The sequence below is a fragment of the Vanellus vanellus genome, assembly GCF_965231255.1.
Source record: "Vanellus vanellus genome assembly, chromosome: 1".
Taxonomy (NCBI): Eukaryota; Metazoa; Chordata; class Aves; order Charadriiformes; family Charadriidae; genus Vanellus; species Vanellus vanellus.
The window spans coordinates 154624001-154651998 of NC_138905.1; the positions used below are offsets into that span (position 1 = coordinate 154624001).

At 35.6% G+C, this 27998-nt stretch overlaps 1 protein-coding gene across 1 annotated transcript; it reads left to right on the plus strand.

Moving 5' to 3' along the window:
• On the plus strand, positions 1-27998 carry DCUN1D2 (defective in cullin neddylation 1 domain containing 2). Its single transcript, XM_082481415.1, has 6 exons — positions 1-1973; positions 5187-5355; positions 8030-8160; positions 21344-21426; positions 23737-23833; positions 24557-27998. The coding sequence occupies exons 1-6, from the start codon at positions 1799-1801 to the stop codon at positions 24634-24636; spliced, it is 735 nt and encodes a 244-aa protein (XP_082337541.1). The 5' UTR covers positions 1-1798; the 3' UTR covers positions 24637-27998.

Genomic DNA, 27998 nt, shown 5'->3' on the forward strand with positions numbered 1-27998 from the left:
CCCGTAAAAGAGCATTCGACACAAATGAAACGGGGAAACTTACACTGCGCGGTCGATGGGGTACTCGAGTGTGTTTCCCGGCTCTGATTCCTTCAAATAGACCCGGTGTTTAATTTTGAACCCAGGAAATATCCCTAAATGCCGGGCGTTAGGTAGACTTGTGAGAGGACGCGTTTGTTTTGGTTTTTTTTTTTTAACTCTGGAATTGTTGTTGGAGAGCTCTGTTTTGAAGTGATCGACGCAAACTTTGTTGCTGAAAAGAAGATGTATGTAACTGAGGGAGGTCTTAGTGCAGAGAGACCCTCATAGTTAGACCCTCATGAAAATTAGGAGGGGTTTACAGAGAGCTCTCACTCAAAGGATTATTGACTGTTTTCTTACCAAAATACATTGTAGTTATTTTGTCAGCTCTTTTCCCACTTTGCATGTTTCTTCTTGTATATAAAAAGAAAAAAACAAACTCAAAACAAACAACCCGTTACATGTTTATTCTTCTATGAAATTGAAAAATCTTGTAGGAAAGACCCAAGTCCTTATCTTGTTTACAAGATGTGTTTCTTGTCTCAGGACCATCTGTAGTCAAGATGTCACCATCCGTATGCGTTCAAGAGATAACAAATAAACTGAAAGATGGTCCTATGTTTACTGCTCGTTGAATCAGGATTCAGTTCTCCCCTGTTATTTAAGAGACCAGTACATTTTCTGTTGTACCAGATGATTTAAGCAGTAGTGAGGAATGTAGACAAATTTCTCTGCTTAACTGTTGGCCCGGAACATGTGATAAGTATGGTTTAACAAAATTGGAAAGTATCAGAATATAATAAAAAAACAGAATTTGATTTAAGCTATCTCCTTCTTCTGGTTTCACGTAAAGAATAATGTTGACCTATGTTAATAGCAAATTAGGTCCCTATAAAATCCCTGTTCCCACCTCTTGGGTTTTCCAGGAGTTAGGGATATTGTGTCAATATGGTTGCTGCAATTAGCTACCATGAAGAGAACATCTTACTGGTTCCTGTATACCGCTCTAATAGGCAGTTTTGTTGTTTAACATATTAATAGTATAAACATCTTTTTCAGAGTTAAAGTTTTAGATCACGTTTACAGCAACTTTATAGTCTTGTAACATGCAGCAAATGTTACATTCTGACATGACTGCTTTATCTATTTTCTTCTTGTCTTATGTCTATTGTTGGCAATGATTTCCAACATAAAAATGTGAGAAATGCTTCTGTCTCTTTCAGCTGATCACTTAAAATGATTAAACTTTGCATTGTTCGTTGTTGCTAGGAAAATATTAAGAAAACTGTTGAGCAATTTTTCTCTGCGTAGGAAGGACTTATACAGAATCTCAGAATTTATAAGTTGTGCCTTTGTAATTTCTTGTTTGTGTAACCACTAGACATATTTTCAGAAGATAACCATATTGTTATATTATGAAAGTTGTGTTTACTGCTGTTACAGAACAGGAAAAACTTCTGCATATGTGAGCAATAAAGCAGAAATACAAATTTATTACTGCCAGAATATGTGCTGCTAAATATGTATATATAGATGCTGTCATCTCAATTTTCAGAAGAAAATGCTGTCTTTTTAACTGCAGAAGAACAAGGCTTTGTCTTCCTGTAATTCTGAAGTGAAAGTTGTCATCAACAAGAAAACTAAAACCTTATAAAGATAGGCATTAGTAGTAGAATGCTGAAACAAACTTCTGGATTAGCTTCATTGGCTTTCCTGCTTCTTTTGCATCCCAAAGCATAAGCTTAAATCGTCTCAGAAGGACAAGGTCCGCCAGTTTATGGCATTTACCCAGGCTGGTGAAAGGACTGCTATACACTGCTTAATGCAGAATGAATGGAAACTAGAAGTGGCAACAGACAACTACTTCCAGAATCCAGACTTGTACTACAAAGAATCCATGAAAAATTCAGTAGACAGGAAGAAATTAGAACAATTGTATAATAGATACAAAGGTAAGGCTTGCTTGTTTTGTGTTTTTTTTGTTGTTGTGGATTTTGTTTGGTTTTTCTAATTATTTTGTGTGAGTGGTATTTCTACTTTTCCCTCTGTCATTCTTAAGGACTTGTAAGGAAAGATTGCTAGCTTTTGCTTCTCGCTCTGTCTTTGTGGTAGTAAGATAAGAATGAAAAAGGTTTTAAATGCTCTTAATGTTCAGTACGCAACTTCTGTAGATATTCCTGTAGCGTTTAAATTTACAGTAGGAAATTCAACCTATCATGAGGAAATAGTCTCAGCTGCGTGAGGTGGAAAGGAGAGTAAAGCTTATTATGCAACTTATTTGATTTATTGCCAGTGGCTGCTATTAAGTATATGTACAATGTACTTTGTGTGGCAAAATAATACATACTATTCTTATAGTTATTCTGATATTTGGGGGAGTTGATTTTGTTCAAAGATAGTAGTAGTATTTCTATACATTAAAATCAAAAATGTTTCAGATAACATTGCAGCTAGGAGTCTGATAAAACAGTCAAATAAGAAGACTCAAAAGCTAGGTGTAGAAACTCCATCCTTATTTTATTCTTTGTGCTTGCATATTACAGTAAAAGTAATGTGCCTGTTCAGAGAGGCTTGGAGGTGAAAACGCAGGGAAGTGGATTAAAGGCCGAGTTGTTTCTTTTCCATTTATTTTACAGCATTGTTTAAAAAGAACAGAAAAAAATAGAAGATAATCATGTAAATATAAGAATGTACATGATCCAGGTAACAGTGCTTTCTGAAATGTAGCCGTCTGATGTGAATGTGTGCGTTGTTCATTACATGTTAGAGCAGAGCAGGCTGGAATCATTACCAGCCCCTGCTGCGATCCATACATCTCGTGTTTTAAAAAAAGAACTCTTTATAATTACTCAACTATGACTTTTTGTACTTTTCTGATTGCAGTGTATGGCATGCTTTGTATACACTTTATCCCGTTCTTAAGATATTGTTTCGACCTTTTTTTTTTTGTTGTTACTCTTTACATAGTGTGTTCTATTTTAAGCATAGACATGCTTTAACATTTCATTATTCTCTGGTAATGAATTGTGTAGGGACAAAGAACCAGCAACACCACCAACACTATCGCATTTCCTTAGGGGGGGAAACAACCTAGAGAACCACTCTTTTTATTTTGTGTATATATATTTAAATATATAAATAACATATCTCTCTCTAAATCTTTTGTTTGCTCCTTGCATGTCAGTCTGGGACATTGCTGGGTTAAAAATATATACAAATTCGTAAATCCTACTAAGAATAGCTAAAATAAAAAAAAATCACAAATGTTATTTATTATTCATCATTTTCTAGCAGTGGCAAACTGCACCACTTGGTTTTGTGAAAGAAGGTCTAGTCAACTATATGTCTGTGTTTTGGGTAGCAGCACACCTTTGCACTTGTAGCACTTTAACACTTAAGTAAAGTTGTAAACTTGAACAAAACCTTCACAAGATTTGAGAGAAAACAATAAAAGGTTTGGTTAAGCATTCTTCCTTTTTTCCTTTGTAGCTTAAACATGAGTCATTGGCCTTGCAACAACAAGGAATTCCTTTGTCCTACAGGGCCTATAGAATACTACATACGTTGCAGTATATCTGAAATCTGAGATGGGAGGTCTTTCATTTTCTGTGCTGTCTTTTTGTTAGTTTTCTTATCTGTTTATCCAGCAACTTTGTCAGAACAACAATTTCATTTTTATTCCTAGTTACCTGGATGATGTGAAACATGATAAGGATGAAATATATATGGTTGAAATCCATCAGAATTTTTCCACTGATTTCAACACTAGTGCACTTTTTGCCTTTGGTTCTTCAATTATTCCTCAAATATACAATAAATGCATTGTACATGTCTTAGAACTAGATGTGGCATACAGCAATATAGATATATTTACTTGTTATTCCTGCTCAGAGGTCTCTGGATTATATCATGGGTGTAATTCTTTGTTTAATGGGTATAAATCTTTGTTTGCTAAATTAACTTTTTCCTTGTATTTTAGCATTTCTTCCACTGTAGTATTGGCTGGAAAAGTGGAAAAGACCTTAGCTTAACACCCCCAAAAAATTAAAAAAAAAAAAAAAAAAGATAAGGTTTTCTTTAGACTTGATTTTTTTTTTTTTTTTTTTTAATCAAGTCCTTGGATGCAGACTTAATAGCATGGTTGAAAATCTTACCCGTTTAAGGAGTTAGTCTTAAATTTACTTGAGGGATACTTTTCTACATAGCCCAACTTACAATGCTGAAATGTCTTCCTATGAAAAGCTGGGAAAGACAGTTTTGTAGTTTGTAAACTGTGAAGCTTTGAAAACTAAAGGTGTTTTGGTTCAGTTGTTGGGTTGGTGTTTTTTTTCTGTTTTTTGTTTGTTTGTTTGGTTGGTTTTTTTTCTCCCATATTTAAGTTTACATGCAGGGAGTTTTGTTTGTTTTGAGGGGTTGTTTTTGAGAGACAATTTTGGTACAGTTACAGAACTGTTACAGTGACAACTACCATAACATAGGTAGTTCTGAAGCATGGTTCTGACATTTAGAAAGGTAGTAAACTTAGTAAATATTATGTTTCAGTAGTACTAAGTTGTACCGTTTAGCTTAAGATCCTGTTCTGCTAAGGCATTGTTTGAGCCATGCTTTGGTGATTTCCCTGACTTGTAATTAACAACCAAAACGTTTGAGTTAACTGTGCCTTTAAAGAGTTATAGTGGATTCTCGTATATCCCTGTCAGGAAAAAGTCTGTGGGCTCACTTGGTAGGTGTTTTTTTGGTTTTGTTTGGTTTTGGTTTTGTTTTCCTTATAAAGTCTAATAAATGCTAAGCAGTAAATATCTTGTACGTTTTGATGTGTTTATCATCCTTACTGTTTTTAGATGTAGTCAGGCATCTCCTCGGTTAATTCAGATCTTTCATAGATCATTGTGGAGAGAAGACAAAACTATTTCATTGACGTTAGCTGATGAATTTAGGAAAAAGTTGCAAACCAATTTCTAGGGAAGTTTGCAGAATACTTAATCTGTTTACAGGTACTCTTCAAGGTACTTTTAAAATTAACTAGATTTCAAGTGAAGACATTTGTGAAGCTTATGGAAAAAATGAAGACCTGTGTTAAGCAGTATAGCAAGGCTGTGCGGATGATTATTGTAAATATTTTTTGTAAACGATTACAATTCTGCTCTCTGTATTTTGAACTGCAGACCCACAAGATGAAAATAAAATTGGTATTGATGGCATTCAACAGTTCTGTGACGATTTAAGCCTGGACCCAGCCAGTATCAGTGTTCTGGTTGTAGCATGGAAGTTCAGGGCAGCTACTCAATGTGAATTCAGCAAAAAGGAATTTGTTGATGGCATGACAGAGTTGGGGTAAGTATCCATTTCTGCATAGTTCAAAATGTAAGGCCTAAGCTCTGTTTCTGTTTAAAACATTTTTAATTTAAGTGTGAAGCTTCAAAAAGCTAGTAAGGCTGGTGCCAAGCTTAACAGGTGCTAAATCCCCCTAGTGTACCATCTTCCTTAAATTGATGCTTTACCACAAAGCCTTAACAATGACTGCAGTAAGGGTGAAACAAAATAATTCCTACCTGTACATCAAGGAAGACAGACAGATATGAATTACATAAAAAAAATCGGCATATAAACGTATGCATGGTTATGTTAAGGTTTTGAGTTGGACCATTGTGCAGTTAAAAGCTGGAAGTCACTGGAGATGTATGAAGGGGGGAAAAAAAAGAGTTCAGGCAGTGTTGCAGCAAACGAACTAGGAAAGCAGAAAAGAACCTTCAGTTCTTTCCGTTTACCTTATTACCACCAAATGCAACTTTTTTCTTTTTACCAGTTTTACAAATGATAGTTTTCTCTTATCGCCTTGTATACTAGATACTTCATTTGTACAGAATATCTGTAAGAAATAGAAATAAAAATGAGGGTATTGGTAATAGAAAAGGTTGTTTAGGCTTACTGTGATGTAAATGATAAATTTATTTCTTTTTCTTCCTGTATTATGGAGCTGTTCTGAATAATAGCCTTTGAGGTTAAATCACATTGCCTCTGTTTAGCAGTAAAGTCAAGCATTTATCACTATAAAATAATATTTTGTGTATAGTTTTTCCTTGGAAGAGATGCAGTACTTCTAATATACAGAGGTGTCAAAGTTATTTTTTTTTTATCAGATTGCATTAGATAAGCGGAGAATTGCAGTTTATTACTTGTGTTTATTTTTTGTAGCTAAATTTCATTTGACCTTAGAATGGTGCCTTATCAATACCTTTCTACGCTAGGCCAGCTTCTAGCAAATGTGGTGGTTGCTTCTTAAGCAGGAGTCCTAACAGTCTGTTGTTACTGATCTCATTGGTTATTGAATTCTTTCTAAGCTTTCCTTTTTACATAAGGGTATTTGGAAATTGATGAAATAACTTCTGATATCATTCAAAGTCCACTGCTTTATTTTGACCCTGTGGATAGCTTCGGGTAGAGACTGTTTTCTAGCCATGGACAGCAATCAAGTGCTCATGCTGTTATATTAAACACTGGCAGCATTATTTGATATAACTAATTAAAAAGACTTTGCTGAGCCACCTGTGGCTTCTGGCTTGGATTTTGTTTTGTAACTTTATTGTCACATTGCTCCTATGTCCTCATGACTGTCTCTGATACAGTTCTACAGAGCTCTGTGATTTTTATCTCTTTCTGCTCAACACAGTGTTCTTCGGAGCATAATCTAATACCTGCTTGCCACTGGTATGCTGCTTATTGAGAATTTGGAATGATTTTGTTATATACTGGACTTGCAGTGTCTGTGGTTTTTAGCATTGAACGTAGATGAAGATTTGAATGAAAAGAAAACTCCCTGAGGCTTAGTTCACGTAGCACCTTAGGATACGTATGGGAAGGTATGATATTTGTCCCTATTGTTAACTAGATCAAGTACCCATGAAATGAAAGTTCTTAGTTGAAGACTTTTGGCAGAATTCTTTATTTTTTCCACCAGGTACTGCAGGAGGCCAGAAAGGTACTTATTTTTAGCTGTATAACACAAGACAGTTAAAACTGGATCTGCATTTTAGGGATTTCGCTGTAGTTACCTATCCTTTAATGAAATTATTCTTGAATCTTTAGAATAAATACAACTATTTAGCTACTGAGAACTTTCAAATGCAAGATGGTAGTTACGATAGCTGCTGCTTTGAAAGCTGTTTCCTTCTCTTTGAGTTTCTAGGTACAATTCAAAATATTGGTAATATCCCATAAACCTTGAATGTTAATTTGATCCCTTGGCACCCAGGTCAAGGTTTCCCCCAGGAAACCCTTTTTCTTTTGGAATTGCATCTTAACAGCTCAGATGCTTTCACTGAAAGTGCTGTAGTCTTGTGTTATTAAGGGACGTGTTTCTGTTAGAATCTCAGTGACTTGATTCTATCTTAGCTTACCCGTGCCAGGCTGTTAAACGGTTTGTCAGCCTACAAGCTACTGTCAAAGGCTCATCTTTTTCCTAGGTTTTGTCTGCAAGTTTTCTATGGTGGGGAGGGGATGACTGCAAATCATAGTTCGCAGTCCTCTAATGGACTTTGGAAAGTCCCCTAATGTTAAAGTTAATTGTAAATGTAGTATGCAGCTCTTCATTTAGGTAGAGCAGGGAATAAGTAATGTCTGTCTAGGTTAAAGCAAAACACCACACCCTTGTGTTACAACAGCTGTAAAAGGGGGAAGGATAGCAGGTTTCAGTGTTTCTTTAAGAACAGAATAACATCTGTTGTTTGAGTTTATAAACTCATGAAGAGACTGAGGAAAATTAAACCACTGAATCCTGTATGGTTTGTGTACTTAATGGATGCCTATATATAATGTTCCACTTAAAATTGTTTAGTAAAGGCATATGAGTTTATATTTTCAAAATGCTATTCTGAAAGATACTGTTTGTATCTTAACTACTGTTTTATTTTTCTCTGAAACTAAACCTTAAAAAAAAAAAAAAAGAGAAGGGAAAAATGGTAAAAAGAAATCTTACATATTTACAAATAATGTAACCTCTTTTAAACAGGTGTGACACCACAGAAAAATTAAAAGCTCTATTGCCAAGACTGGAACAAGAATTAAAGGATCCAACAAAGTTCAAAGATTTTTATCAGTTTACTTTTAACTTTGCTAAAAACCCTGGACAAAAAGGTTTAGGTAAGTAGAAAAAAAAATTGAAAAAGTAACTGTAGACAGTGAAATCAATTACAAATACTTACAATCATCAATGAGAAAGCTATGTTATTTTGTAGTAAATTCATTATTGATTTCTTTCACGGACTTCTCTTTCCCGTTTTCTTTCAATTAATCTCTTGTTTAACGTCCCTCTGATACAGATAATTTAATGGGGGTTTCTGCTAGTATTGACATTCTCTCTCCTCTTGTCAAAGGAAGTTCCTGCAGTTCTTAGAGACCTGTCATAATTTTTTTTTTTAAATAGCTGATCTAGTGAATTCCTTGTGTTTTCCATTTTGTGCAGAAAATAATTGAAACAAGATGTCCATATCAGCCTAAAAAGAGGGAGAAAACTCTGGACAAAAGTTATTGTTCTTCTAAGAAGTTCTAGTTTTAGCTCACAGTTTTCATGTAAAGTTTAGAAAAAGAGTGTTATGGACTTGCTTCAAAGCTAGTGAATAGAAATACATGTACAATTTATAAAGTATTAAACTATTATTCTCTATAAAGTTTGAGATTTGTCCCAATCCATGACTTGTATTGCTGGATTCAAATGGATATATTATTTAAATATTTTATTATCTTCAAATCAAAAATATCTATAGTTCGTGAATAGATGAAAAAAATTGTAAGATGAAATCTGATATCTTTTCAAATTTATGTCCGCTTTCCAAAGACTCTCTGTAGGAAGGAATTAAACTATGTTGTGTGTAGAATAGCACCGTACTATCATCACAGTTCTCTTTGTGCTGTGGGTAAGACGAAGTGGGGTTTTTTTTAGCATAGCCACTTTAACTCTGTGTTTCCGTTACTTGGCAAGCATATTAGTAACTACTGTTTCTCAAAAACTGTTGGAAGAGGAGTGAGATGGAAGAGCAGAATATTGGTTTAGACCTTCCCAACCAGACGTGTCTGTTCCACATTCTTCCTTGGGAATTACTTCAAATAATATCTCTTGTCTTTCCCAATGTCTTTTTTTTTTTTTTGAACTGTGTGCAACTTCTAGCCAGTTTCCATTTTTCTTCATTTTTTTGCAACAATTTCGTTTTTCATTACACATGTCACTCTTTCATCAATTGCATACCACCTTTCCAGACACAGAAATGAAATAGTCTTGTAGTAGTTCTATAAGGTTGGTTGGAATTCAAGTCCCTTAGCTAGTTGTTCATTTTCTTGCCTCTCTTCATTAAAAAGCCTAGTACTTTCAGATTGCAGAAAAGGTAAGTCATTTACAGCTGAGGTTGGAATTTATGGAATACCTAAAGAAATATTACAAATGTCTTCCTGTTTTAGTTGGATCAGTTCCAATGTGAAATTCATGTACTTGGGAAATATGTCTCAAAAGGTTTTCACCTAAGCCTGCACAAAGAGAGGAGGGAAGGCGGGCCAACCCCGATTGTGGAACTGAATGTGCTGTTTATTTGACATGAGAGGAAAAGGGAAACTTAACTTGTTTTCCATTACTCTGCTTATTTGGTATGGAGGCCTTTTCGTTTCTAAGTCTGTCTTCTCTGTTGTATAAGAATGGTACTTCTTGATAATAAAACACCTAAGTGCCACCTTGCACTAAGAGTTGAAGTATTCGCAGGAGAAAGTAAGTACAAAAAATCAAAGTTAAGCTTAAAATAAACCCTAGAAAGACTTGATTGGAACTGTTGCTGATCTCGGTTTTCAGGAATTTTAATAATTCTGGTAATGCTGTTTCTTAATTTCAAGTAATGCTTAGTTCTTAAATGGCAGTATTTTTGTGACATTTTTTGTCAGACTTTTTCTGGTTTTGCTAAGATGATTCTAGATATTAAATAAATACAAGTAGGTGCCACTGCTTTTGTTTCAGTGGAGGTATACACTGTATTTCTGTCTGGTGTGAACTTGAGTTACTGTAGGTTGAGTAGAAAGAGAGTGCTGAACAAGCATATTAACTACTATGACATTTTTGAGTGATTAAGGTCAGTGGTAGCTGTATAGGTTTGGAGTTGGAATCTTTGCAGGGAATGCTGTTATATTCAGTGGAGCAGAGAGATGGAGGAAAAAAAATAAGCGTACAGGTTGGCGTTTACAACATACTGCTCCCTGCTGCAATTACTCCAAGAGTTACATTTGGTGTTCAGCAAAAAGGTGTTCAGCAAGGAAAAAATTAAGTCAGTTATCTTACAGGAGTATCTGTATGAGCTGGAAATTCTAGTTGTTTCAGCTACATTTAATATTATAGCTTCAGTGCTTTTTTGTTTTACATCTTCTTCTCTGTATACGCTATGTTTTTTCTCGTAGAATGAGAAACTGTCCATCTTCCCTCCCTCTCTCCACAACTAATGTAGAGGTGCTTCGTGTTTGTGTGCCAATGACTGTGTGCCCTCTTGTCAAGGAGATGCAGGAACTTATCTCATCCATGTACAAAGTCTTTCTCTTACTAAATTTGGAGCCTTGGTTCAGGGTGCTTTTATGAATTCAGTCCATAGAGTTAAACAGAATGTACAATTAGATTTGTTACCAAAAGAGCTGGTATAAATCTCTGCCTCGCTCTGTCTAGGTCATCTTAAGGTGTTGACCTCCCCTTCTTCCCTACATGCAGGTTAGACAACATGCAGTGCTACCTAAGTATAGGATGCTGCTAAGCCACTGCCCTAGTTGCTTGCCTTAAAATGTTTCTGGTGACGTGCTCCCATGATAGTGCTGGCTTATGCATTCCCATATGTTCACATTTGAGTTATGATATGAAGACTAAGAGGTCAGGAAGTTTATGGAAAGTAGGGATAAAAGTGAATGGTTTTAATGGTGGAAATAGTCAAAGGAATTGTTTCCTGACTTTCAATTGCAAAATATTTGAATGTGATTTTTCTGGGGGGTGATGTAGCCAGTCCTTCCTCTTACTACATTTGGAGCTTAAATAACCAAGTCTGGTAGCTGTTGCACTCATCGTTAAGGGGAGCGAACTGTAGGCTAAAAGAATATTGCTTGATTCTCAGGTATACACATGACCTATGAATAAATCCATTTGAAAACTAAGCAAATTTGACATAGTGTCAGTGATGAATGGGAATTTCTTACTGTTAGCAGATTGTTAATAAAAACAGTTTATAAGAGAAGACATAATTAAAATAGTTCTTCTGTTTGATCCTTTAGGCTAAGTTCTAACTCATCTTTCTTTAACAGAAATAAAATGTGAGACTAGGGCTCACCAAAAAAAATGTCTGTGATAGGCAAAGAAGACTCATTTCTGCAATTATTTTTCATGTTTATTATCTTAACATATTGAAACTGTAAGAAATTACTGAAATATCTCTAAAATGTCCAAAGACCAATGCTTTGATTAGGAGTCATGTTCATTGCTCTATCAGGATTTTAATAGGTTTCTGATTACTTTTTTTAATCTATTTTTGCTGTTTTAAGAAGTGATAAGCAGCAGTTATTACTTCTCTCCTCCTCCCCCCTCATCTTCCCTGAAGAATGTCAGGAAATACAGTGATTCATGGGTTCCTTTTCAGTATGCCAGATGGTCTTTCAATTTAAAAGATAGAGAAACACTTATATAGTGTATTCCCTTGTGCCAGACAGGATCAATGTCTACTAAAACCATTCCTCGCAGATGTTTTTCTAACAAAGTGTTCAGTGGTATGCTAGCAATATATACTAACTTGTTTCAGTATTTATCAGTAAGACTTGAGATCTGATTGGCAGTGGTCCTCTGGCTGAAAAAGTTTGGGAGCCACTGCCTTCATATAATATGATCTTAAATTTCCAATAGCATACATCTATGTCCATGCTTGCTTAAACCTATTGTTAGATTTATTTTTTTTTCCCTAGCATATAACTTAAATCTCTCTTCCTGAATTCTTCAGTTCAATACTTACCTGTCCAGAGTTAGTATGTAGAATACGTTTCCTTAGAATTAGTAACAACTTTTTACATATTTGGCAACTATGTATGCGTCTTTGCTTAGTCTGTAGACTGCATAAAATTCAAATATCAGAGAGTTGGAAGATAGAATTTAACAGGGCAGTCGGTTTTATCTTCCAACTCTCTGATATTGGAATTGTAGATTCCAACTCTCTGATATTGGAATTGTAGATTCCAACTCTCTGATATTGGAATTGTAGATTCCAACTCTCTGATATTGGAATTGTAGATTCCAACTCTCTGATATTGGAATTGTAGATTCCAACTATCTTTTCCTTTGCAATCCAGTTGATCTTTCTCTTGTCTAGTAGTGCCCAAACGAGCCAGTGTCTTCCATGCACCTTAGATATTTTGCTCCTTGTTTTACGTCCCAGTATTACATTTGCTTATATTTATAACACTGATGCTGTCTGAAGTTTGTGATCTATTATGTTATTGGGTTTCTGCAGAACTGCAATGCACACAGTTAATTCTGATCTTGTATTTCTGCAGTCAATTATTTCCACTAGCTATATGACTTTGCGCTTCTCTTTAATGAAACCTTTCTTATTTATTTCCAAGGGGTTTTCCAATTTGTCCAAATAATTTTGAATTCTAAGCCTGTCCTCTACCATGTTACACTTTTTTCAGGCTTTTCATAAGTTGCAGACTCAATAAAAGTTTAATTTGTTGTGTAATCAGAGTTACTTAAGTATTGGGTAGTGTTAGACACAGGACTGACCCCCATGGACGAGTTACTTTCTCCCACTTTGGCAGAGAACCACTGAGGTTCTTCTAGAACCTCTTTTGATCTCTGTGAAGCCTTGAAGACGATAGGTAGCAGTCTGAGGTTGCTTTAGCATACTGAGATGAATTTCATCATGTCTAGCTTCACTTTGGGCACCAGCACTTTCAGACTGAATTTCTAAAAGTTGTTTCTGAGATTACTGTCAGTTTTCATTGAACCTTTTTGCCTGCTACATATGTTGAAAAAAGTCTCTGTGTATCCCAAACGTTTATCTCTCGGGAGATATCAGCAGGACACATAACATCTTTTCTTACACCAGCTGCTATTTGTGCGGGAGGGAGCGGGAAGGCACAGAAGCTCTTTTAAGAAGGTTTTTTTGGTGGTAGAAGAATTTTGGTAATACCCGATGCAGTTGTCTTCACAGGGCAATGGATTTTGCTCTGGGAAAGTGGTCCTGGGGGGAGTGTGTGTCTGCAGTTTTGTGTTTTAGTTATTTTTAGAACAGCCTCTCTTCCATTACTTTTAAATTTCTTCTTATTTACTTATTCCCCTCAAAACCACTGCAAGAAATTCTGCCTTTACATAATTAGATGGGGAAAATCCTCTCCAATAAATTTAAGTTACGTCTATTCTGTCATTCCCTAAAATAGGCACAGAGTTCAGTACACGGATACTCATTCCTAGAAATAGGACTGCCTTTTATAAGAGTCTCTTTTCCACAGTTTATATGGTGATACTAGGGAATTTTTATTTCTCTTTGTATCCACTGGACTTCTGTCTCTAGTCTCATCCAAGTTGAATGTTTTCCATTTACTTTTATTAGCTTAATATTGTCAAGTAGTATGCTTCAGTCTGGACACATGTTGTTTAAAGAAGTAAAAGTAGTACCAGTCCTCTGAGGTGATAGCTTTTATAAGTAGCGAGATGGAGGAGGCGAAAGCATATTTCATAAGCTCTAACATGATTTTCTTTAAGCAGAAAATTATGTTCTAATTAATGTTACTCAGGACCCAACTGTCAAGTGTCTTTCAAATACATCTGAATAGATTTGATTACTATCTAAGAAAAAGATGGATGCTTATAACTGTTAAGACTATTGATCTCTTAGTGGTGGACAGAATTCAAGGAAAAAAGATAGCAATGTTTCAACGCAGTACTGACATCTCAATAGCTGTGTGTTCGACCTGGCAAGCATAATATTTAGTTATATTAAACTTCATCTGAGCGTTTTGTATATTTTGAGATAATGCAGAAGATGCAGTTTATTAAGGTCCAGTTTGCCAGGAGACTTTTACAAAGAATTATCCTGGTTAACTGTGATTCTGTATGTTTAATCTGCTCTCTTGTGTTCTTGCTACTATATTTAGTACAATAAATCTTTTAAAAGCTTTGCATGGTGCAGATTTGGAGAAGTTTATCTTGCCTTCTACTCCCAAGTTTTAGCTTTTTCTACTGCAGTCTGAGAGAAATTTTGCATCCTAACTCTTGATTGACAAGTGTACTGAAGAATAGGATTATATTTTGTCATGTTGTATACAGAGCAGTTCAGATTTCTAAGGACACTGTTCAAGCTCAGAATAAGGCCTTAGCTCCATCTTTCTTTCTTTTTTTTCCCTTGGCGTTTTGTTGTGTGTGGTTTTTGTTTTTTTTTTTTTTTTAACCTGATACTTACTGTGAGTCTTAATGGATCTCCCTTTGAGCCCCAACAAGACATGTTCAGGAGATTCCTCATGCTCAAGAGTTTACTACAGTTTGTTTCAGCACAGTGGAGGAACCTAATGCATTCTTTCATGGTCTTCAACTTTCAACATGGAAACAAAAAGCAGATTTGGTCCTTCATCACTCCTTTGTGGTCCCTTCACCTGCTTGCTGGCTCAAAAGGTTGTGCTTCCTTCTCTCTGCCAGTTTCCTGGGATCAAGCAAGAGATGATACATGAGGAGGGCATTCAGACTTGAATCAGATATTGCCTCCAAGACCAGAAGAATGACTATCTTTGCATCCGGTATGTGGACTTCAAGGAGGTTGCATCTTCTATGAGCAGATGAGTATAATGTTGCTTCAATTAAAAAGAGCACATCAGCTTTGGCTTTCATCATAGCAGTGTCTCAAGAGTCTTCAAAGAGACAGACATTAGGGAAGGATGCCTTTTTTTGTCTTTTTTTTTTTTCTCCCCTTAACTAGCTATCAAGATTTCTTCCATTTTCAATGGAGAATTAGATTGATCCATTTGTAGGATGTTTGTAGGAGTGAGTGGATGGAAGACGTTGAGGGAGTTCAATAAATAAATTTCATGTTTACTTTGGAAGAGGTCTGTGAATGCTGTATTTCAGGTGTTTCAATGACCTTGGTCTGTGTGTATGGTCCTTGCTTTATTTTTGTTCACGTTTTTCATTCTGAAAATGCCATCAATTTAAGAGAAGCTTAGTATGGAACAGGGTGCTTTGGTCAAAAAAGTAGCAGCTCTGATCAATAGTAGCAGCAAAGGTGTGGCATAGCTGCCAGTTCTAGTAATGCTTCATTGATTCTTTTACTCGTGTTTGGCTCTTATTTGGGAAATATATATCCAGTCATCTGTTGTAGTTTGAGATTTGTAGAGATTGAAGGATTTTGAAACTGGCTACGATCAGGTCCATTAGGCTGCACTCAAATTGATGTTTAGATAGCTATCTTCTTCTAAGGCTAGCTCACATTCAGAAGCTGTTTATCTGCTTTTGTGCAGCTGATACTCAAGATAAAAAAACATGGAAAGTTCTGAGTGGAATCAGCCTGCTTCAGCGTGGCAGATGCTGCGATAGAGTTAATAAGCACGGTCAGACCCTGCCTGATTCCTGCAGAGTTCTTCTGAAATCCACATGCTGTGCTTCACCACTCTTCCCATCCACCACAGGGACTTAAGTCTGACACTGTGCCTTATACGTCCCCTAATGTAGAGCACTGGGTAGCTCTTTGCTTACAGCTTTGGGATTAATAGAGCCAACTCAGCTGGATCCTGAGTTTAGCCACTTCCAGTATTTGTATCATACCCCTTATCTGTTTTTCCCCTTCTCTCTTCCTTCTGTGGGGCAGCTCGTAAATGCAGATAAGGGCTATTTTGCTCTAAACTTTGGCAATGTGAAGGGTTTTTAGGTTGAATCCTGATGGTATTTTCTTGTCATTTTGCTATTTTGCTATGTGGATTTTATTTGTTTGTAGAAGAAGAAAATATTCTGATTAGGAAAGAAACTAATTCTTGTGTCCATATTCTTAGTAATTTGGAGGCCAAAGAAGACTGTTAAAATCATTCAGAGAGGAGGAAACAAGGAATCAAGTTACTCACTGAATCTTGCAAGTATTCATTTGATGTTTGTTGGTCAGGTAGTGTGATAGTCACATTGTTGAGATAGATTGACACCAGTTTCTGCTGTTCCCACATCTGTGCCAGTTTTGGCACTGTGTCCAGAAATTTTATTGAAACAAAGTATTAATTTGTGCACTGTAGTTTTTGGTTTAGCTTTACAGAAGTATGATATTTGCCAGTGATCACAGTGAGAAAACAAGAGGAAAGAGATCAAAGAATATCAACCAAATGATTTTTCAGGGAAAATTATGTGACTATAGAGAAAACATCTGAAGTTCAGTCTCTTACAGAGATAAAATAGATTTTTGTCTTGCACCTGTCCAGATTAATTTTTTTTATGTAGTGTTGGGAACAGGAGTGTTTGTTGGCTACTCTTTTGTTTTCAAAGCTATAAAGTTTTGGTTAAAGCATTGGGGAGAGAAATTGTCAAACAAAGGGACTCTTGGCTCTGAAATTTCATTTCCAAAACTTTTTGGTTTTCATCCTGATTAACTGGTCTAATAAAAGTAACTATTTCCTCCTACAAGCTTTGTTATGTTCTTTACTAATTTTTTGGTTTGTATCTGTAGATGAACTGGGTAAGGCTTATGCTTCCTGTTATTTGAAAAAAAAATGAAAATAAAAAAATGCCGCCCATATAGTTTGAGAGAGTACTCTTTGAATAAAACTCATTGGTGAGCACTGATGCTTATAACAAGCTGCCTGAAGTCGCTTGTAGAGATGATATATAAAGTAGCAAAGCTTTACAATATTGATAAGAAGATTAAACATCAATAAAGGAAGAAAAAGGCAATGCTGGGACAATCGGTTAATCTCAAAATATGAAATTGAAATAATTATTTGTTTCCCAGCTCTGAAACATTATAGTCTTTACCATCATAATGTACAGAACCTAGTTAATATGCGAACTAGGGATTATGAGGGCAACAGTGACTAATATTATTCTTATTAATACCTTTAAAAATTTTAAATGCCGTTAAGAGGCCAATGTAATGCCTTTAGCCTTTTTTTTCTTTTAAGTTATATCAGTAATTTAGGTGAATTAGTTTTAATATTTTGACAGCTTCAAACATGACGGCAAACAGCTCTGTTGGTAGGGCAGTCTCAGAGCTGGAAAGCTCTATTTGGCAGAGGATGACAAGCAAGTGCTACAGTCCCAGAGTGCTGTTTTGGCACAGCAGGTCTGAATGAACTTCATTTCATGTTCCTCATAAATCCTACTCTCCAGCCAATTCCTTGCTATCTGTTGATTTATCTTTCTGTTTTCTCACTTCCTTGATTACTTGTGTGCAATGACTTCATTGCCCTTGTCCAAAAGCATAGCAAAGAGATGAGGAACTTAATTTGATTTATGGTTGGTTTTTTTTTTTATTCATGCAAGAATCTAATAATGAATTTTTTTTAACAAGATAAGCATTCGATCAAATCTTGAAAGTAGACACAGGCTGTCTAACTGATAATGTATTTCTCCTTCTGCATTAATTGTGCTAATTTCTTATCACTTCAAGCTCTCAGTTCAATCAGGGTAGAAGAAGCTGAGGGTTTTTTGAAAACAATTTTAGAATGAGGCTTTAATGTTTTAGAATAGATCATACTGCATGCAAAATGCTTTACTTCTGACTGTGAAAAGCTGATTGTTTAAATAATCCAAAAGTGTAAAGAACTTTTAAAAACATACTAAAACACGTTCACTGTAATAAATGTTATTTTGCAAAGTAATGTTTAAAATAATTAAAACATTATTTTATTAACCTTTTTCTCCTTCTTGAACTGTTTTTTATCAGATATTGCATATATTTTTTTTTTGTAATTTTAGCTTTAGTAATTTTGTAATGGTAATTGGTATCACTTTTAGGTGACTCAGTTTTTAGGGTTTTACTACAGAAGGCTTTATAGATGCTGTGTCTAGCCACAACTAGACTAGATATCCAGAAAGCTGAATATCTGGATATTGAAGCTTTCTAACAGTGTTCGCAAAATCTTTGAACTATAGAGGCATTATACTGAAGGGGGGGTTGTATGACATACAACACTCACTAGACATTGACACTGAAAATATTTTGCGGTGAAGGGAAAGTTCAAACCATTGTCCGTTTAGCAATTTTATGTTTTGGGTATGAACATGGATGTTTGCAATGAAGTCTCTTCTAAACTGGTCCTTCTTAAGCATGAGTTTCCAGAGATTCATGCATCTGTCTTTTCCTTTCCATTTAAAAAACTTGCATCATTAGTCAATAATGTGGGAAGCATATTTTTTGGTACAAAAGCAGCATATTTTTGTGATTGTTGCTTGATTTTATTTTTTTTTTTTTTTGTAATGATGCCTTGAAATTGAAATACGTATTCCTAAGACTTCCTAAGAAGTCCATGCCTTGCAAAAGCATCTTCCTGTGGGGATGCAGAACTCCAATGGCATAAGGCCTTTTTTTTTTTTTTTTTTTTTTTTTTAAAGTATCATTTAGTGCTGCAGTAATTGTAGCAGATACACAAACTCCACAGCATTACTGTTTACTGATGTATTATCAGCATCCTAATGTAGAACTGGAACTCTGAGTGACTAGGTCTTCTCTTTAAAGCAGAAAAATCCAGTTTTCTGTCCTCTAGTGCTAAGTTTTTCAACCTAGGTAAGGAATTGTCTTCAAACAAAAGCGTAGCCATATCCCCTGAACATGCAGCACACCTGAAGGCCTGGTTTTCTCAGGTACTTCAAGATTGTGTAAACTGGCACCACTACCAAAAGCAGTAGTCCCATCTAGTCCTTTTCTTCAAATCTCTCTTGTGTTAGTTCATGGGTTTGTGTGATTGCAGTGAACCAGATGAGGAATATTCACTTTTTTATTTTTCCCTTGAGCTAATTTTAACCAAGATCAGGACTTCCTTCCATGTGCTTTGTGGCAATTGAAATACATGGACTCCGATATGCAGGATCGAAATCCAAATCTGCTTTATTAAGCAAGCATGCTCTTTACTGGCCTTGGTAGAAAAGTATATAATTTTCTACTTTACTTGTTTACACAATCACGTACTCTGAAAGATCACGTTCCCACTGAAAAGGGAATCTCTCTTCCCTGTGAGCAGCACCTCCTTATCTAGGGAGTAGCTTCACACAACTTCATGGTCTGCCAAAATAGTGCTGCAGCTGCTTATTCCTCCCTATTAGTTCTACCACACTTAACCCTTCTTTTGCCTCAGTCCCCACAGTGCTTAATGGGGACAGCAGCTCCAGCGTGGACTGGTTTCAGGCACTACAGAGCAGCATCCTCAGCAGAATATGCTTCTGTTGTACTTTATAGCAAATAATTCCTGTATCTTTGTGCAGGAGAATCCATTTGCACACACATGTAATGTATCCCTCAATAATCAACTTAATTAAGATAGTATTTCACATGCATTGTTAAAAACAATTTTTCAATAATCAAGTTCACCTTAACATAATGCTAAATTTGACACATACCCAAATAAACCAAGGAAGTGTTGCCTCTTCTTTTCCTTTTAACTTTTTTTTTTGTGGCACCTTTAACCATCTTTTTTTCCTTGCCTATACCTTCTTCATTTTTCCAGGGAATATTTAATCAGAAGTATAAAAACTCTTCTGCTGTTAAAGTGTTTTTTTTTTCTTCAAAGTGCATTTTGCTTAATGTTGTCACGTAATAGATTTGCAAGGTTGGCTTGGAAAGGTTGAATCTTTGTAATGAAGCCTGAGTGAATGGGATCAAAGCCAGTCACTTAGCCGTGAAGTTTAGAAACCCTTAAGATTATTCATGTTTCTCCCTTTCCGTTTCTTTTGCTTTTCATTTGGGATAACAGATATGAATAATTAATCTGCATATCTAAACAGCAAGTAAATGCTATTCTCTTCTACTTATTTTCTGTGAAAAGTGAGCATGATGGAAAAGACAGGAAGGACTGAAAGAAGTTTTCTTGGGGCATAAAGCGAGTTCTGTGCTGAAAAGCACTCTGATCGTAGTAGAACAAATACCAGCAGCCCCGTGTCTATATAGCTAGCTACATGCACGCGTACTGCATTTCTCTACATCTTAACTATTGCACTTTGTCTGAGCCCCAGCCGTCTATGATATGGACTCTAGTGAACTGGCTATATTAAAACCTGGAACATCTCTTTCAGACCTGAAACTTGATTTCAGGTGACAGAGTGTCATTTGGTTTGTAATGCAATATGTACAATTTCAAATACCATGCTCCTTTCTTGTAGGTGGAGGTCAAGCTTCCATCTTGTCTGCTATGATAGTACTTTCTATTAAGTTTCATGTTTTGTTTATACTTACTTTACACTGAAAGCACAAACTGAAATTTTTTTGTGGTTTAAGAAAGGCCGTGCTTTATTTTGTGGTTGCACAGCAGTATGTATACATCTAGTGCTGTTACCTGTGGGACCAAGTGCAGAAACCATTAGGTATTGTAAGTTGCTCAAAATGAAAACAGGCCTTCAAGAAAGCATCCTTTCTACCCTTACGCTGCATCTAATATCACTCCCGCTATTCTGCTTGAACGTGTGACAGTGCTGCATCTTCCTCTTGGCATACATGAGCCGAGCTCTGCTTTCAGATCAGTGGTCATGGTGCAGAATAAGGGCTGCTTTCTTGGATGTACATTTTTAGTATTGGGTGTCTCTCTGTCAAATGATTGCAGAAGAAGAGAATTCTTGCTGTAAGGAGTGCTGTAGAATTATCATGCCCTAGACAAATCTCTTTCACTTTTATCTCCTTGTGTCCTTAAATTCACGTTAAAGTCAAGTGTGTCTAAAATGTCATAAATTAACAGGAATTGGCACCTGCAGACTTAAATGTTTGGGTTTCTATCGATATTTGCTGTGTTTGTGCAGGTTTTGCATTGTCTTGGTTTTGGGGCTTTTTTTTTTTTTAATTTGTAGACAGAGTTATTCATAACTATTGTGTTCTGTTTCTGTAGATTGAAAGTAGCTTTAATCTGGCACTGCTGGATGGTGACAAAAATATTTTAGTCTTTGACTACGATGTTCAATATGCAGTTTATACTATTACTGCTTGTCTTCCACCTTCTGGGTTCTGTGAGAGCAGAAAACAGTTCCTTATAATTTTTTGTAGTGATTTTAAAAGTGTTACTCATTTGTATCATAATGTACTGGATGTAGCATTGTTTAACTGTAGGAGTTTTATTGCATATAAGGTGCTGTGGTATTTACGTGCTGCTTTGTTTCTTGCAGATCTAGAAATGGCAATTGCATATTGGAATTTAGTCCTGTCAGGAAGGTTTAAATTTCTAGATCTTTGGAATAAATTTTTGTTGGTAAGTATGTGCCATATTCCTTCCTGACTATCTTTGTCCACATTAGTCTGGCTTGTAGGCTGTGTGCTTACAATAAAGAAAAAGGAAGGATGTCTGAATACTTCCTTTGAACTTTTTTCTTTTTGAAAACTAATAGAAAATAGTCTTATATCAAGCCAATTTAAATCTTCTCTATATAATTTTCTAATTGAGAAGAACGCAAAAAGATGTAGCAAAGCAATAGAGCGTTCTGCTGGCTTGATCCTGTATCCTCCTACTTATGAAAGCTTCTGTGTGAAATGAAGCCATGATTGTAGATTGAACTTCTGTTGTCGTTATTCTCAAAACAGCTGTGATTATTGTCAACCTTGTATTATACCATGCTCTGCCTTTTGTGCAGATTAATGCATAATCTCAGTCTCTTTTAAATGTCAATTCTGTTATGACTGACTTAACCTGAGAGACTTTTCTTTTTAAGTGAAAGTTCTTGTCTGAGTAATTATTTTGACTCATTTTTTTAGATAATAGTTGTGAACTGATTTTGACAGTTTTCTATTACCAGCGCAATTCTGTGGGCAGTGGAATAGAGAGGCGTAAATTAAACTTTAAAATCACAAAATATTCATATTAAAGACCTGATTCATTCATCCATGTTTCTACATTTGCATTTCTATGTACGTGCAAAAAAAAATACCTTATATAATGTTACATAAATGAAAAAATCAAGATAAATTATAATCTTTTTATCTGTAGTTTAGGAGAATTAAGAAGTCCTTCTGCATTTTGTCCCATAATCACCAGTGCTTAATAGGGAAAGTGTATACTTTTTGCAATATTTTCTGAAGTTTTTTTCTAAATTTTTGGACAGTATATATTTATTTTATTCACTGAATAACGTACCAGCTTCATCAAGAGAACTTGTGAAAATATTTCACATTTTAACTGCAGATCTTTACTTCAAGCAATAATCTAGATGAGCTGGTACAAAGTGTCTTACTTTGCTACAAATATTTAACCTGAATGTTTGCTTTAGAAGAAATGTTTAGATTAAAAAAAAAAAAAAATCAACCTAAGAAAGAAGCAAGTTAGGACTCTTTAGGATGGGGGAGAGGGGGCGGGGGGGGTGTTTCTGTTTTCTTTGTTTTAAGGAACCTTTTCCAGAAGGTATGTTTGCTTGCCATGTTTTTTGCAGTCAAGATGCAACAGTTGGCTTGAGTGAGAGGACATGGTTGCTGTTGTGTTGGACATCAACCTCATTTTGATCACGTTGCACGTTTTTAAAAAAGAAAAAAAGTGTTCTCAATACTCTAGAGTATTACTGCTTAAAAAAATATCCCAAACAAACCAACCCCCCCCACAACCCACAACAAAAACCCAAAAACATAAACACAAAAAACCCCAACCCTTCATCAAGCAAGTCTTTTCATGCAATTGCACCTTTTTGCTGCAAACCAGAACTGGGTGTTGAAATGTAATTCCCTGTTAATCACCCCTGCTATCTTCAGGTAATATGTCAGTATCAACAGGTGAAGGGAGATGTGAATGACCCGACTTGCTCCTACAGCTCACAACTGCTTAGTCGTTGTGTTTCCCCACACCGCTCTCTCTTCTTGGGAGTGCTGACTTTAAAAACTGAGAGAACGTTTGACTGGGACTGAAGTTTTTTGGAGTGCTGCTCAAACTGGCCAGGGTGGCAACCTGTGAATAGGGTGATGCAGAAAGAGTATACTTGAATGGTAGTGGAGCATAGGAGAGACTGGGAAAAAGGAGGCTGGGCAGAAGTGGAGCAAATGCAGGTAGTGCATTTTGGCGAAGGAGAGAATTGCTGAAGAGAGGCTGAGATAATGGGTCTGGAAGGCAGTCTTGGGAGTAAGGAGAGTGTAGGTGCAACTACAAACAACAAGTTGGAAGAGAGAGACTGGGTAAGTGTAAATAAAAAGGGATAGTGGGGGGAAAAAAAAGGACTCAAGTTGAAACGGCAGAATGCAAACCCATGGCTGCACACTTTCAGAATCTGGAATGGATGCCATTAAGAAGAAATATAAAGTGTATTTGGTTTATTCTTTTCCATAAGAAGTTAGGAACACATACCCTAAAAGCAGAATGGAAGAAATAAAACATCTATCAAAGCCTTCGTACACTTTTTTGTCTTCTTTAGTTGCAACTGGTTTTATAGCTTTCTTTGGAAGCTCTGAGCTTTATTTAAACAAAAAAAAAGAGAGGAAGAAGAAATACTTGTAAAATGTGTGTTTCTGTATATATCAATAGAAAATACTACTGTGGAATTTTAAAATAGTTTGGATTTAACAGTGCCATTTTTCCTCTTTATAGGAACACCATAAAAGATCAATTCCAAAAGATACTTGGAATCTTTTGTTAGACTTTGGAAATATGATTGCAGATGATATGTCCAACTATGATGAAGAAGGTAAGCAATATCTTCAAAAATTGATACAGCAGAATAAAAATATTGCTATAAACAAACAACAGAACACGCTGCTATGGTCTGTCTTAATTTGTTTACCCTTAGAGGTTTAGCTGCAAATATAGACTCATACTTGTTGCCAAAACAGTAATGATAAGACGGTTAATGTTTGCTATAATATGTAAATAGAAGTAAAGATACTGTCACACCATGATATAAAATGTGCTGTTTGAATGTCTTATGCTACAAGAGTCTCAGTGAAACTGTATTTTTTATACAAAAGTGTTGCTAACTGCAAGGAAATGAATTATTTTTCTACTTGCAAGAACGTCTACATGACCATTTCTTTTACTAACCTAAAAGGAATTTGCACTCTGTTGCTAATCCTGCAAATCCTATTTTGGAATGATGGTGTACAGAAATTTTTCCGAAATTATGAATGGCTCTAATAGGAATGCCATGGTTTTGCTATCGACTAATGTTTATAAACTTTGTAGTGTGGATTGTGTTCAATATATTTTGTTTGTACTAAGAACTATTGCTATAAGAAGACATTAAAATGTTTAATTTATTAGTTAGGTGCTTTTTTTCAAGTGTTTATCATGTCATGCATGTTAAAGCCAGACTGGGCCAGAAATATCAAAGTGAGCTACTGTAGTTAGAGACTACAGCAATTTGTTGCTAATGATGGTACATTAATTTCTGAATTGCTTAACTTCCCTTTAGGAGCGTGGCCTGTTCTTATAGATGATTTTGTGGAATATGCACGACCAGTAGTCACAGGAGGAAAACGTAAAACTTCCTAACCCCAGACTTGTCAATATGGACAAAACGTGCACTCTGAACTGCTTTAGGTAATGAAGATTTGTTGACTTGCAACTGTGCACATTGTCGCTGGTTTCAGTGGTCGTGATGACATTCTACAGACAAAACTGAAATTCTTCCTTTCTGCCTAAAGAAAATGGTGGCTGACATGTGGACACAAACTCGGAAGATAGTCCAGGCTGTTTGTAGGCTATTGGCTTCAATTATTGTACTGGTTGTATCATATAGGTTGTAGATTTTGCATGATTTTATACTTTGGAGAAGTTTAACTAGAGGCCATTTTATTACAGTTTTGACAGCACAGCATGCAATTCAGTTCATGATCCAAAGTGAACACCAGCAGTTACATAAATAAAACTGTATTATATTGTACTTATATTAAAAGCAGTATTTGTGGTATATAAATTAAATCCCTAAATAAAACTTATGCAGTATGTTGTATTTTTATAAAAGTTAGTTCCATGGATCTGTCCTAACGTAGAATTGTAAAAAAACAAAAAAATGCTTATGCTTTTTTACTTGTTGCCAAAATTTTAGATTTATATTTTAAAGTCCTAGATGTATGGAAAGATTACATCCAGACTTTTGTTTTCTCCCAGTGAGATCAACTTCCTCATAATTCTTCAAGTGCTTGGACATTTAAAAGTAGTATTGCTGAGGAAGGGCTGCTATTCTGTCCTATGTTGCAACTCCAGCTTTTTTTATTAACCATTTAAAAGTAGACATTAAACAACCAAAGATGCTTTTATAATTCATGTTTTATTATCATAATTCAGTTAGTCTTAATTATGCATTTTATTGACTTTATTCTAAATAATGAACTGGTGGAATATAACTTTTAATTTTATTTGTAGCCTGAAACATAGCCTAAATTCTAGCTAAATGCAACATAGTTATAAATGCAATTCCTGTCAGGTGTCACAGAAAATAAATGTGAATAAGCCCAAAGACTTAACTAATTGGCTTCCACTTTGGAGAAGTTAGGGGTAAGGAGACTTTACATTAATGATGATAAGTATTCAAGCTTCTGGATGTATTGTGTATTCAGTAACATTTATTTAAGGGCGGGGGGAAGAGTAAGTTAATGCAGTATAATTGGTCTCAAGGCTAGTGGAATTGGACCGGTTTTCACCAAATCTGAATTTTCTCAGTCATTTGTTTCTCCCCTTTCACCAGGTATTGATTATAAAGTGTACAGAGGTCAGTCTCTTCTTTCTCAACAGTGTCTTCCAATGCCTAAGCACAAAAAAGTTTTACCAGAAACTATTCAACACATCTTCACGCAGGGCTCTTTGAAACGCTACCTCATCAAAATGAGTTTGTCATAGCCACTGTAAAAGTTTGTTAAATAGTTGCTAAAGAGTATGTACAGATATGATTAATATATTTTCTGCAATCAGAGATGAATAGATGCAAGAATTTTGGAGAAATTATGCATTAAGCTATGTAATTTATATCCGTTTGGATCACCTCAGATCACTTAAGTATTGCATGACAGCGTACTATTTTATTTTGTAGTTGTGAGGTTATAAAAGCTTACAATATTCTCTTAAGCTCTAATATTTAGAGTTTCATATAAGCCGTCAGCTTTCATTTATGTCAGTGTAGCCTACAAGAACAAATGTGTGTGCTGCTTACAGAAAGATTACCTTCATTCTTCTGCTTGAGAGAATTTCAGTTGTGCTTGATGTTTAAAAAGCAGGATTAGGACAAATTTCAACGAATTAGCAAATTTTCTGTTGATAAGAATATAGCAGGCAAGTTATAAACGCCCCATGGGTGATTTATTAGTAGTGGTCTTTTTACCCTAAGCAATATTTGTAAATGTCAGGTTTTGCATGGCAGCCACTAGATGTCAGTGTCTCAGTCTTCAGCTGCCTCTCTCTTCTGTGTAGAGGTTAGGGAGTAATATTAAGCCAAATTATTACTTTCTGACTACATCTTTTTAGAGGGGCATTTGTGTACATAAGTCCAGGTATTCTACAAAAGTCAATGCAGATTTATGATTATAGTATTAAGCTCTTTTTAATGCATTTGATTTACCTACTCTTCCTTCCCAAAACAAGCCACTTCTATATCTGTCATGTAGGCTTTGGAGAATGTGTAACAACTCATAACATCAGTGCATTTATCCAGCCAAAAGTGGTGAAATGCTTTTTATTCACACAATTGCCACTTAAAATATATAGCTATAATATAACTAATCAGAAGTAGTTTAATCTATTGGTATGTGATATAACTGAATAATTTCATAGCACTAGAGCTTGTGAAACACTGGTTCATGCTGAGAGCTCCCTCAAATCAACCTGATGAACCTTTTACCTTTTGAAATAAATAGAGCATAAAAAATGCATGTGGGTTGAGGTTTTTTGCCTTGTTAATCTGAGGAAGAAGGAAGGTACTTAGCACAGTATTCAGTTTCTATATATACACACTTACTCTCTTACTCTTAAGCCTCATTCCCATGAGGATCCTTCATGGAAGACACCTTCCAACAGAGGAAGACTGGGCAAAATATCCTCAAGATAGGCGTTCTTTTTCAGCCAGCTTCCTCGGCGTAGTACGCTTTTTCTTTCTTTTGTTCTTCCTAGTCTTCCACTCATTTGAAGCCACGTATGCATTTTACATTCCTGTAAGTAATAGTATGGGGCAACACCTTCGCACTTGAACAATCATTAAAATAAATGCAGATAAACTGCTTTCAAATGATGAGTTCCTTATGTATTTTAAAAATCTGCTACTGTCCACTGTTTCACTTTAGAAGGCACCCTGACTCGCTTTTTTAGGTAAACTGGTACAGTGGTAACACCTAGGCTGATCTATTTATAATCATAAATGGTACAGATGTCTTCAAGTTGTTCAGTGCATACAGTATTAGTTCCTAGATATGCTGTATGTATTTTTAAACTTGGTGCCAAGTTGTTTGGTTTTACATCCTGGAGCGTTTGAAACTGAGCCATAGGATTTGTACTTGCCAATTCTAAATTTAAATGTAATTTATCATGTATGTCATGCCAAGGAAGCAAACCTGCAGGCATCTACTCGTTCAATGCACCTGAGAGATTTGCTGCTGAGTAAGCTGTATGTGTGTAAATTTTGTGGCAATGGAAAAAGGAATAAATGGACTGTCAACATGAAAGATCGAAGTCAGTCATGTGAGATGTCTCTTTGGTTTTTGTCAGCTTTCTGCTTTGGAAGCCTTGCAAAGGCTGGTGTGTTTTGTTTTGGGCTGTTTTTTTTTTTTTTATCCCCTCTGGTTAATTTATTAGATTCTTGCATTATTATTCCATCAGTCAGAAGAGGGCAAGGATGTAACTCATGAATTTTTTGCAGTTATAATAAA

What these genes read in the sequence shown, in the direction of transcription:
- DCUN1D2 (XM_082481415.1), top strand. Translation starts at nt 1,799, where the DNA reads ATGGCATTTACCCAGGCTGGTGAAAGGACTGCTATACACTGCTTAATG. An exon ending in ATTGTATAATAGATACAAAG is followed by an intron (nt 1,974 to 5,186) that starts GTAAGGCTTGCT and finishes TTTGAACTGCAG; the next exon opens with ACCCACAAGATGAAAATAAA. An exon ending in GTCCAACTATGATGAAGAAG is followed by an intron (nt 23,834 to 24,556) that starts GTAAGCAATATC and finishes ACTTCCCTTTAG; the next exon opens with GAGCGTGGCCTGTTCTTATA.